This window comes from Canis lupus, chromosome 22 (assembly GCF_011100685.1).
Source record: "Canis lupus familiaris isolate Mischka breed German Shepherd chromosome 22, alternate assembly UU_Cfam_GSD_1.0, whole genome shotgun sequence".
Taxonomy (NCBI): Eukaryota; Metazoa; Chordata; class Mammalia; order Carnivora; family Canidae; genus Canis; species Canis lupus.
The window spans coordinates 60,346,617-60,359,169 of NC_049243.1; the positions used below are offsets into that span (position 1 = coordinate 60,346,617).

The 12,553-nt window shown below is 40.7% G+C and overlaps 1 protein-coding gene across 3 annotated transcripts in view; it reads right to left on the reverse strand.

Annotated features, from left to right (window-relative positions):
* The window catches only part of TUBGCP3 (tubulin gamma complex associated protein 3), a 76,763-nt gene that overhangs the window by 28,993 nt on the left and 35,217 nt on the right, over positions 1-12,553 (reverse strand). For 2 of the 3 annotated variants that reach the window (XM_038570079.1, XM_038570077.1), the window contains exons 12-16: positions 6,905-7,015; positions 6,494-6,602; positions 3,312-3,501; positions 1,886-2,021; positions 1,059-1,127 (exon numbers count right to left, since the gene is read on the reverse strand). In XM_038570079.1, coding sequence (XP_038426007.1) covers positions 1,059-1,127; positions 1,886-2,021; positions 3,312-3,501; positions 6,494-6,602; positions 6,905-7,015 — 615 coding nt within the window. The remainder of the gene's footprint in view (positions 1-1,058; positions 1,128-1,885; positions 2,022-3,311; positions 3,502-6,493; positions 6,603-6,904; positions 7,016-12,553) is intronic. The other variant, XM_038570078.1, reaches the window with a different exon arrangement.

The following is a 12,553-nucleotide window of genomic DNA, read 5'->3' on the forward strand; positions in this document are numbered from 1 at the left end:
ATTTTTTGTTTAAAGTAGGCTCCATGCCCAGCAGGGAGCCCCACACAGGGCTTTAACTCAGGACCCTGAGATCATGACCTGAGCCGAAATCAAGAGTTGGACGCTTAACTGACTGAACCACCCAAGAGCTCCACAACAGAATGTTTTAACAAATAAGTATCTACAACTATTCAGGATACAAGTCAAATGAGGAAAAAAAGTAATTTGAATGTGACAAAAAATTAAATAGGAGAGCAGTTCTGCATTCACATACTGGGAGCCCCCATCTCGCAGCAAGCATGCTGCAACAGCACAGCAAGAGCAGGGAGAGGACGCCCTGGAAAGCAGCCTGGTGGGGGTGAGGCTCACAACTGGAGTAATTTTAGAGCCAAGTTATATTACCTCTTAACAAAGTCTTTTTCCCAATAATCTAAAGAGATGAATGTCCTCCTTCAGATGTAAAATGACTGAAGTCAGCTCAAGGACATTTCCTGGCAAAGGAGTTTACTCTGGTATGATATAACAGCATGCACCCGGAAGGAAGGGGCTCAGTTAACTGCAGACACAAAGAGCTCCTGGGGTTACACCCCTCCCCATCTGGACTGACGTGGACAGAAATAGCACTTTGGTGAGGCGCAGCAAATGCACAACAGATAACCGTACAGCCTCTTCCCGTCCATTTCAATGAATGCTAAGTATATTTGATCTAAACAGTAAAAACGTGACTCCTGTAAAATACACTTTGTGGTTCCTTTCACATTATCCTGAATTAGTAGCCATGGTCTAATAACAGTGGAGCACAACAAGCAATCTGTTTATTAAATACCTGCTGAAACCTAGGATGGAACAAATGGTATTTTTAAGAATCCTTAAAATTATAGACCATCTCAGTGTTCATTAATGATCATCTAAAACACATAGCGATTGTTGCTTCAGTATTCATTCGGTGGGTCTCACCCAGATGTTAAGCAATCGCCTGCACTAGAAGCTCACTGAGAAGATGGCCAGTTCTACAACAACATGACAGCTAGCAATGTGAGGAGCCGTGGCTGCTGTCACATCACCCAGCACTGCCTTACCGTTGCAATTGGCCCATCGACGTGGTAGTCCAGGCTGAACACGTCCCACCCGGTATCACCTGGAGAGACCTGGGAGCAAAAACACAAACTGCAGGCCTTCCCACCAGTGCTAGGCTTCCTGCCAAAGGATCCAGCCAGTCCTCAAAGAAAAGGCAGCAAAATAAAGCCCAATTTTTGGAAAAATGCTCAATAGTTCTGAGCATTAGCCACATGAGAACTGCATCTTTTTGCCAACTCCTGTACCCTCAGCACTGAAACAATAGGCACCTAAGAGGTGCTCTACAGATACTGTGGAAAGAATGGCGTATTTTTGAATGAATATGATAAAATCTGTTTCAAATTTGTCACCGTATTTTTATGGCAGAAACTCACTGCCTTATATGTCCCAAATCCTTTAAAAGTCAACATTTTAAAAACCCAACAGGCTCTGCTAATGGTCCTTTATCATAGCTAAGCAAACAGTGTACAGTGTTTCTGATATTCATTCCCCAAAGAAAAGTCATCTTCTATCAAACTGAAATTAAAAACATAGATTTTTGATAAATCTTATTATTTTGATATATATTATTATTACTTTCTGTTCAGAACGTCCAACAGGTATCATACCTGTGGCTTCTGCAACATTACCATTAACAAGAGTAAGGCTAACTACACAATGCACTGCCAGGCCTGTGGTAAGCACTGCGTGTTCTATGCCCACCTAAGATTACACAGCAGCAGGCACAACCCCCATCCACCAGGTAAGACTACATGCACTTAAACAGGGAACATTGATGGGAGGGCTGGCCAGGGAGCTCACTGCCTACACAGGACCAGGACCACAGTACCTCTAGGAGCCTCACGTCCAATCTCTTGAGGATCTCGGGGCTGTCAAACTGGGCATTGGTGGCTCTGACAGCAGTTTCGAGAATTCCAGTCAAGTTGTGTTGATACAAAGTTGTAGCTGGACGGACAAGTTCTGGTCTTAACAGATTTTTAAAAAATAAAATGTTACTTGAATTTTTTTTTTTAATATTTTATTTATTTATGATAGTCACACACACAGAGAGAGAGAGGCAGAGACATAGGCAGAGAGAGAAGCAGGCTCCATACACCGGGAGCCCGACGTGGGACTCGATCCCGGGTCTCCAGGATCGTGCCCTGGGCCAAAGGCAGGCACCAAACCGCTGCGCCACCCAGGGATCCCCTGTTACTTGAATTCTTAATGAGATTTATAAAAACTCAAAATCATAAAGAGTTCAGATTATAAACACTAAAATGAAAAAGAAACAACTACAATATGAGAACAAAAGTTTCACAAAATTAGGGGCACGTGGGTGGCTCAGTGGGTCAAGCAACTAGCTTGGCTCAGGTCATGATCTCAGGGTCCTGGGACTGAGTTCTGCATCGGGCTCCCTCCTCAGTGGGGAGCCTGCTTCTCCCTCTCCCTCAGCTCCTCCCCCAGAGCGTGAACAAGCACACGCGCATACATGCACGCACACTCTCTACACGCACATGCATGCACATTCTCTCTCTCAAATAAATAAAATCTTTAAAAAGTTTCACAAAATTGGGATCCCTGGTGGTGCAGCGGTTTAGCGCCTGCCTTTGGCCCAGGGTGTGATCCTGGAGACCCGGGATCGAATCCCACATCGGGCTCCCGGTGCATGGAGCCTGCTTCTCCCTCTGCCTGTGTATCTGCCTCTCTCTCTCTCTGTGACTATCATAAATAAATAAAAATTTTAAAAAATGATTTAAAAAAAAAAAAGTTTCACAAAATTGACCGTCAATAGAATTTTGCCAAGTGTTTTGGAAAGTTAAACACTTAAGTCTCAAAAAATTAATTTTGATTCTGCTTCACTTGAAAATACTTACATGTGCCACATATGTTAAAAAATAAAGTTTTTAATTGAAGTCTGGCCTGTAGCAACATGAACTATTATATAATCCCCTGCAGAGATCCGATGGGAAGAGAGATCCTCGTTAAATCAGAACAATCACACATATGGACATCACGATTCTAAGGGTGACCCACTGCACACCCTTTGGACACTGGACTGTCAGTGCCACAGTATCTCCAAGGCACGGGAAACGAACAAATGAAAGGACTTCTATGTGAGAACTTTATCTCTTCAGATTTCATCTTACTAGGATGTTCTAAGAGGATTCAACACATTTTCCTCTAATGCCATTGATTCTTTAAAACAAGAACCCTAAGACTCTTTATCATGCTGAATCTATGTGTATTCATAAAAATGCAAAGAGTCTTCTTACTTGAGCAAATCCATTAGGTGCCTTATGAAATCCCCCTGGCCAAGAAGCAGGTACCGCCTGACCGCCTGCATGTGGTCCAGGAGGCTGTACTTTCTGTTCAGAACGTCCAATAGGTACTTGCTGGTCTCAAAATAGGCCGCATCAATTTTCCCCCGAAATGCGTTCTCCAAATCTGTGAACACATCTGCAGCTGTAAAGAACAAAAGGAGAAGTACACAAACGTCTATAATCTGTATTTTAATAAAGATAAAACTAAAGGCTGCCACGTACAAAAGCCATTGCCAAAACCCACAAATGGCCTCGGAGACAGATATGACAGGCCATGTGTGTGCTCAGGAAGGTGTGAGCCCCAAGCCCCAGAAACTGGAAATGCTGCTGTGTGGCCGTCTGTGCAAGCAGCCTGTGTACTGTGACCAGAAAGAGGAGCCCCAATATCAGCTGGTCATTTCCAGATATAAAGGTCAAGTTATCCTCTACAGTGTAATGAACTCAAAACCACACTAAAACACGCTGATGAAAAGTGCAGTATAAGGGAGGTATTCAATGCTGAAATCGCCCACACGTGCCTACATGACACTTTTGAAACCCATCTCAAGAACAAACAGGATGGCACATGTAAAGAGTGAGCTCTGTGAATGGCTAGCCTGGCTGAAGGTCTGGTGCTGTCACATGCAGCCACGACATGAAGCTAACCATGGGGGAAGACGTGTGGGGAGATTTTTCAGAGAACGTGGAATAAAAGCAGACCTAACTCCAAGCAGTAACATAAAAAAGTAAACGTTTCCATAGTTTTATACTGCAAAGAAACAGCGCAAGGATATTACACACATACTAGAGCTTTTTCCTGCTAACTTACACTTCTATGGCACAAGACAGTTTATAAAACTAAGTATTTGATTTTATTTAAAAACTATGACAACACTTAACAGTTGGGGCCTATCCTCCACTCTCATTTGTAAAACTGGATTCTACTCTTTGGTCACACTTCCAAATATTCAAAATTTTTCTTTCTTTTTTTTTTTTTTCAAATATTCAAAATTTTTCAAATGTGAAATACAAATTCAACTTTTCCCCTTGCTTTTGTGTTCCTGTCGGTCTTTCCAGGTTTCCTATCTTTTATCTTTCCAACCATACTCCTAGCCTAATGGTAAAGAAACCCTTGCCCTGTAGCCCAAAGCCGCAGGGAGGACAGGGGCTGAGTTGTCGTCAACGTAACCAAGGGGAGCAGTCCAGGAACTCAATAGTAGCCACAATCCACCAGGCACGACTGCAGGCCTCACAACGACTTTTGCCTCACTGGCAAAAATCCTTGTCTGCACGTCTCCACAGTGAGCACAGGTACCACACTGTGTGGCCTGAGCTAGTTGTCTTCTCTGGGTGATAGGGAAAGGTCAAAATCTGTCAACACAAGTCTCCTGGCTCTCCTTCATTATTCTACCTTGTCAACAGGGGTATTTCCCAAAAATCTGTTCTTGGGTCACATCTCTCTCTATTCTAAGAACTGGGGTCTGTGCATCCCTAAGAAGTATATGCTAAATTGTCTGTGATGAATGCACTTGGGGCAAGGAGGGAGAGGCATCTGACCCCAACAGCTGGAGTATTCACTACACTAAGGGGCCCTGTCTTTAACCAGCATGGTGACGCAGGCACTTCCCAAAGCCCGACAGCTGGCCCTGACCTCAGTCTGGATTTTCAACATAGCTTTTCCAATACCTTGGAGACCTCATCTAGTGAGTCCTCTCAGATACTAAAAATCAAATTGGGCCAAAATGTACATGAATAGATGTTCAACACCACTCATCATCAGGGAGATGCAAATCAAACTACAGGGAGGTACCACCTCACACCTGTCAGAATGGCCAGAATCAAAAACAGAAGAAACAACAGGTGTTGGTGAGGATGCGGAGAAAGGGATACACTCATGCACTTTTGGCGGGAATGCAAACTGCTGCAGACCCTCCGGAAAACAGTATGGAAGGTCCTCAAGAAGTTAAATATAAAAAACTACCATATGATCCAGTAATTCCACTACTGGTTTTTTACCCAAAGAAAATAAAAACACTAAAAGATACATGCAGCCTATGTCCACTGCAGCATTAAGTAATCTCCTAAGTATGAGATATGGAAGCAGCCCAAGCGTCTATCTACAGATGAATATGTAAAGGAAATGTGGCGTATGTACACAAGAGAATATGATTTAGCCTTAAAAAAAGAAGGCAATTCTGCTGTTTGTGGCAACACAGATGGACCTGGAGAACATTATGGTAAGAGAAATAATGCAGACACAGAAACACTGTCTGGTATCACCTGTCTGCGGAATCTGAAGTTTTCCAACTCAGAGAAGCAGAGGGTCAAGTGGAGGTCGCAGGGGCTGAGGGGAGGCGAGGACCAGCACAGGGTACAAAGTTTGGTGATGCCAGGTGAAAAAGTTCTGGTGTCTAGCATTCACATAGTCGCCTACCACCAACCCTACAGCACTGTACACTTACAGCAATTTATCCATACATCTCATTTAGCACTTCTTATCTTTTACTATTTACTATTCATTATTTCATTTTATTTTCCATGTTTTATCTTCATAGCTAGACTGTAAGCTAATGAAAGGCACAGTCATCGTCATGTACAATAATTGGTATCATCTTGCCTACACCTGCCACGCTGTGCCATATGCAGCGTGAGTCAGAATAAGCACGCGAACAGAAACAGCCAAGACCAGAAAGTTGTCCGTGCACAAAACACCATGCAATGATGCGAAAAGTAGGAGAGGACAATAGTGAATGAGGGAACCAGAGAACATCTAGAGCAGGGCAGCACTCTGAATACAATCAACACTTGTGAATTCCTGCTGATTCCTGAATGAGCCTCTGTCATAGGTGCAGCCACCAAGAGCAACAGTTTTCCTTTCTTATCTCAGCAAACTATCGCTGTACCATTTTTTAAAAATAATACAGATTACTAAGAGTAATTTACTATGAATAAAACAGCCACACCTAGTCCAATACTTATTAAGTCCACATAAAAAAGGGAATTCAAAATTTACATAGTAATATTTTACACATATCACACTATATATTAAGGTATTCTGGATAACAATTCAGAAAACGTGTCAGTCCTATTGGACAAAAAAATGCTTCCAGCAATATATATACACAACACCCTCACCACAGCGATCACCATCATACCATCCTGGGGTGAGTCCGCAGACTGGGTCACAGCTATCATCTTCGTGGTGGGCGTCTGGTCATGACAAACCTGGTGCAGGAAATTTATTGATTTTCCTATCAAGAGGACCTAGAAAAGAAAACATCCTAGAGTTACTTTTACATAAAAATCATTGATCATTCAACTACCACAAATATTCCTGAGCAACAAACTATTAATTAAAAATTAACAAGAATATCTGGGAAAGTATCAAGTGAGTTCTAAAAAGACATTATTAACACACACATATTTATAGGTCAACACATTCAATTAATACACACTTCTATAATGCAATAACATTTTAAGATGATAAGTTTTGTCACCTGATGCAGGCACATACAGGTAGATACAGATTAAAATATCAAAACCACGAATCTCCCTTCTGGCCTTACCTTCCTGGACTGATCCATTGTAATAAAAGAAGGGATCATCGATTTCCGTAAGGTGTACTTGTCCTGCCATAGCCGGTCTGTTTTAACTGCTGGATCTGAGGCTACAAAGAACTGAGAAAAGAGACATAGCAACATCAGAATGTGACACGGCAGACTACCCACTAACGGCAACATGGAAGAAGCCATTCTGAAAGCCAAGCTCTTGAGATACAGGAGACTGAGCCTTTATACAGCGAAACTGGTCTTAGAAAGCATTTTAGCTACATCACTCTCTAAATGATTAGATGTCCCAGGCTTTTTAAGTGGAAGTATAATGAAACAGGTTTTTTCCTGAAGATTTACGATCCTCAAGAGGATTATCTGTTGTAACCTCTGCTAACTATGAGGGTCTGGGTGTGAGGGCCGCTGCCCAGAGGTCCATGTGCGAGTCTGGAACACAGTGGGGCCAACACTGCCATACCCTGCTCGTGGACTGCTGGCTACAGGCTAATGTAGACAGATAGGCAGGCAGGCAGGCAGCACCAGTCTACCAAGCAGCACTGCCGTTAAGTGACCTTTCTGAGAACCACCGTTTTGCTCAGAAGCTTCTTCCCCATTCAGTGCTCAACACCTTTGCTGACCCCACCGACCAGCTTGCCTCCTGACAACAGAAAGGGCACGGAGAGTGGGGGGGTAAAATAGAGCTAAATTGCTACTGATTCTAGCCCATCTCCTACCACAATAAGGGCACCACTCTCATTTTTCAGTCATGTCCTAATACACTAGTGCTTTTGGCTCTATAACTCACTTTCTAATAGCCGCTGAGTCAAAGCAATTCTTAATCCTTACAGATGTGCCAGCCTTCCTTTCCATACAGTGGTGTCCACAGACATTCCCACAAGTGGGATGCGCCATTCTAGATTTTGCCCATCAGCTGGTGAAAGCATGGCTGCTTGTACTGTTATTATTCTGACAAAAGAAGTTGGGGCGGTTTTCGTCATATGGGTGGTCATTTGCTTTTATTCTCCTGTAAACTGTCTTTCATCTCCTCCTCAACCCATGTTTCTACTGACTTTGTCCTTTTCTCATCAATATATGAAAACTGTTTGTTATATTAGGGATCATGACCATTTGTGAGGCAAGTATTACAAAGTTTTGTAAGTTAATCATTTACCAACATCTACAGGATGTTTCATGTTTTTGCTTTGCTCCATTTTTGTTGTGTAGGTAAACATAATCCTGTGTGGCTTCTGAGTTTCTTGTCTTCCTAGGTTACACAGACATCCAACATAATTTTCTTCCAGCATTCCTGCCATGTTATTTTCATAGCTCAGGTTCCTCATCCCTCTAGGATTTACCTTGGACATGATGTAGGGTCTAGGTTTCCTTTCTGAATGGCATTCGTCTAGTGGTTGAGCCAGCTAGCACCTTCTTCTGAATGCACTGTCTTTCCCTCTGAGCTAGGACGCCTCATCAGAAACTCTCGCGGTCATTAATTTTATGAATAGATTAAAAGGGAAGAAAGTTGACCAGGTCAAGAGAGGCTGAGGTATTTGGTAACATCTTTATTTCCCAGCTTCCAATGGTGTTCTATCATCATGAACATGGAGTTATATGCATCTGTGTTCCAGTCCATACACTTATTATCCTTATTGGCACTCCAGGTTTCCCATTCTGGGATGACAGGAGCCTCTTCAAGCTAGCTGCAAAGTCCTTTAGCCTTGACCTTTAGTCTTCCTTGCTTCTGGTATGGAAGATGCACTAGGCTCATCTTCCTTCTCCCCTAGACCAAGAATCGGCCACTCACCCAAGGAGCCCTAGGTCATCTTAGGGAGAAATGGCATTTGAACCAGAACCTCAGTAGTTGGTACTGTTTTAAGTTAGAAGCTGAATGGTCTGAGACTCAGCACTGACCATGTGACCAATAGCACTCAGCTCCCTAGCAGGACTGTAAAATCCACTGAAGTCATAACATACCTAAAGTCCCTCTTTGGTCATTCTTACATAAGTTCCAAATCACCAGGTGAACAACATACAACCCTCGGGAAAGTATATCCACAGAGACAAATGTATTTAAAGAATTTTAAAATATTTGTAGTAATTATATAACAATATAAAATTAATGGTTTCCTAGCAAAACATAACCAAAATTTATTTACCCAAGGAGAGAACTTAAAATCAGAAATGTAAAATGCCTACTTCACTTAAAAAAAAAAAAAAAAAAAAAGACATTGTTACATTGAAGTATTCTAGACCACAGAAAGATACACAGATTGCTTGAGTTTATTTTATGGATCTCTATAACACTAGCACAACCTTATAAAAATAATACTCAAAACGGGTGCCTGGGTGGCTCAGGAGGTTAAGTAGCCGACTTGATTTCAACTCAGGTCACGATCTCAGGGTCCTGGGATTGAGCCCTGCATCAGGCTCCAGGCTCAGTGTGGAGTCTCCTTGAGGATTCTCTCTCTTTCCCACTGCCCTTTCCCCTACTCTCTCCCTCTCAAATAAATAAATCTAAAATAATAATAATAATAGTAATACCCAAAATGGAAACTACAAGCCAGTTTCATTTGTGAATATAAATGAAAAAATTATGAATATTATCCTTGCATTACTGGAGTAATATATTTTTGGCCAGGGTACATTACACTTTCCAATACACTACTAAAAACAAAGGAATATATAACAAATTATAAAATAGTATCATGTAGTCATTAAAACTAAAGTTCATTCTTAACTATCACAAACTGAGAACTTATTGGAAAAAAAAAAACAAAACAGATCTTGTTCCCAGGGGAAAAAAAAAGAATATATCCACAAAATACACTTTTATGTGCTATACAGCAGTTTCAGAGATCATGCTTTATAAAGCCTTGGTACAGAAGAATAAAATTTAATAGCATGGAATTTTCATTATTAAAAAAAAACAACACCTTATTTGGTTAAAGCAGGAATGCAAAATCATATGCTTCAGAAATATATTCAATGAGGGCTGGAAAGGTTTTTCTCATTGTTCACTTTAAATTTTAAAAGAAGTTAAAGGGTTACAAAATTCCAAGTATACACAGTGAAATGGACACAGAGAAATACAGAAAATATATTAACAGGTTATCTATTCATGATGAAATAGTAATTTCATAAAAATAAACTTTTTCTGTTAACAGGCTCAAAAATTTTCAATTAGTATTTTTAAATCAGAAAAAAATACTATCCAAAAGAACTAAGTAATTCAAGCCAATGAGTGAACATATGGTGACAGTAAAAAAAAAAAAACTTTTCAGTAAGATCACTTTCCCAAGGCAATCAAAGAAAAAAGATATTTTCTTCTGTTCACAGAAATCTACTCCCAAGGATAAATATTTAAGGAAACAAAGTTTTTTTTGTTTTGTTTTGTTTTTTTTAATTTTTATTTATTTATGATAGTCACAGAGAGAGAGAGAGAGAGAGAGAGGCAGAGACACAGGCAGAGGGAGAAGCAGGCTCCATGCACCGGGAGCCCGATGTGGGATTCGATCCCGGGTCTCCAGGATCGCGCCCTGGGCCAAAGGCAGGCGCTAAACCGCTGCGCCACCCAGGGATCCCCGGAAACAAAGTTTTTAATGATGTTAACGTCTTATATTCAATCCTTGTTAAGTCAGGGCTAGATGATATCAATTACAGTCAATCTCCTTTGTAAGTAGATATTTGAATAAATGCCAATATTTTATGGCCATGAAGGTAAGAGCACTATCTGTATTTTCAATGCAAATTTCTTATTTTTAGGTATAAATTGAAATTATAAAAGTATTTATTGATTTTTATATTTTAGATTTTTAAATTTATATTCCCTAATTTTAAACACATAACTAGTGACTGCTTTGAGGAATAACTGGTCCTACTATAATGAAGCTATTATCACTTTGTAAGATATACTTCAATTATCGCTGACAGAAAATTTAAAAAATGTTACAAGCCCACCATGAGTAACCTGAAAGGTCACCCAATCATCACGCTATGATTGCTCTGTAGCCTACCATTCAACATCAGATGAATTGCATATGAATTGTATTTATGAGTTATTCACTTAAAGAGCTAGTTTCTACAAAAAAAACCCACTAATTTACCCTGATAGAGCGCAGTCAGGTTTTTATCAGTTTTTATCAGTAAGAGCGATAAGACTATTTTAAAAGATAAAAAACTCAGACAATTCAGTCTTTCGAAATTATGAAAGCATCACTTCATCTGAGGGCAAAGTTGTGTGCAATCACTCTCCCAGCAAACACCAAGAGGAATAGGTACACCCTAGCATTTAATTAATCCTCTGAAAAATATATAGTTATAGAGGAAAAAAAACCAAGGCCAGAACATAATTGCTTTTATTTCATTGATGCATTTTCCACTCAAGTTTCTTTGATTTTCACCATGGGTCAAACACAGAAAAAACAGAAGAAAAGTGACATAATTGTACCATGATTTCTCATTAACTGTTGGACAAATGCCAAGCCTCCCTACTAAAAACAGAAATGAGGAGGGTAATTTTCTGAGCAAGCAGCTTAGTTTCTAAGAAACAGATCCATTATTACACACAGACCCCAACTCCCAACTGTCAACAGGGAGGCACCTCCCCAGAGTTCCCACTTCTGCCACACCCAGAGCAGCTAAGGTGGTTCCAGACCCAAGGCGGGGAGACCGGAGGTGGTAAGACCCGAGGCAGGGAAAGATAACATCCAAGGCAAATGAACGAACCAGTGTGTCAGGGGTGGGGCACAGAGGTGACAAAACAATAAGATATTCTATATGGTAAACTTATAAATTCAGTAATTCTTAGCAAAGTTATAAAAGAAACAGAATAACAAGAGTGCCAATGCACCCACAGATATTCCCTAAAGCAGTCACTGCATTAATCTCTTGTTCATTCACTGACCTTCTAAGCCAAGGGTGTAGATTTTTAGAATCTTTTTAGAGCATCTAAGTAAACATTTAAGTAAGTTCGAAAATTTCCAAATTCTGCAAAGACCTTCCTTTTTATCTGTCCATCTTTTCTTGCTCCTCATTGAAGCCCCTCACCCTTTGACAAGAATTATCCAAAGGCAAAAAATAAAAATCAAGTAAATTAACACCAACTCCGTTATTCTTACCTTAAACTGGCATAACTTGCTCACCTCAGTCACTGGGGAGAAAACCCATGGGGAGCTCCTGAAGGCCTAACGGATAGTTTCTCTAGGTGGCAGCAGTAAAACACCAAATGTTTTCATCCATACTGCTTTGTAATAGCCAAAAATAATTAGAAACGTTTCCCCAAATGTTGAAAGTACTTTCTAATCATTTACAATATCCGTAAATTCTTAGAGTGCTCTATTTTTGCCCACCTTTGCACTTCCTAACAGAAGATAAACAATGTTAAGCTGGATACCGGTTCTTGCTGGTTGGGCTAAAGGGTCCCATATTTTTTTTTTTTTTTTAAATTTTATGGGGTCCCATATTTTTACAACAATTCACAGTAAAATACCAACTAGAAGACCTAGAGACCATTTTTAATGATTCCATACCAGAAACCGCAAAGCTCAGAGGCCACCTGTAAGTTTTTTTTTTCAGGTAAAAAGAAACTCATTCTTGGGCTGTAGAACAGCCAAACCCAGGGCAGCTAGGGCAGGACACTGACTGACCACTGCTCAGCAGCAGGAGAGA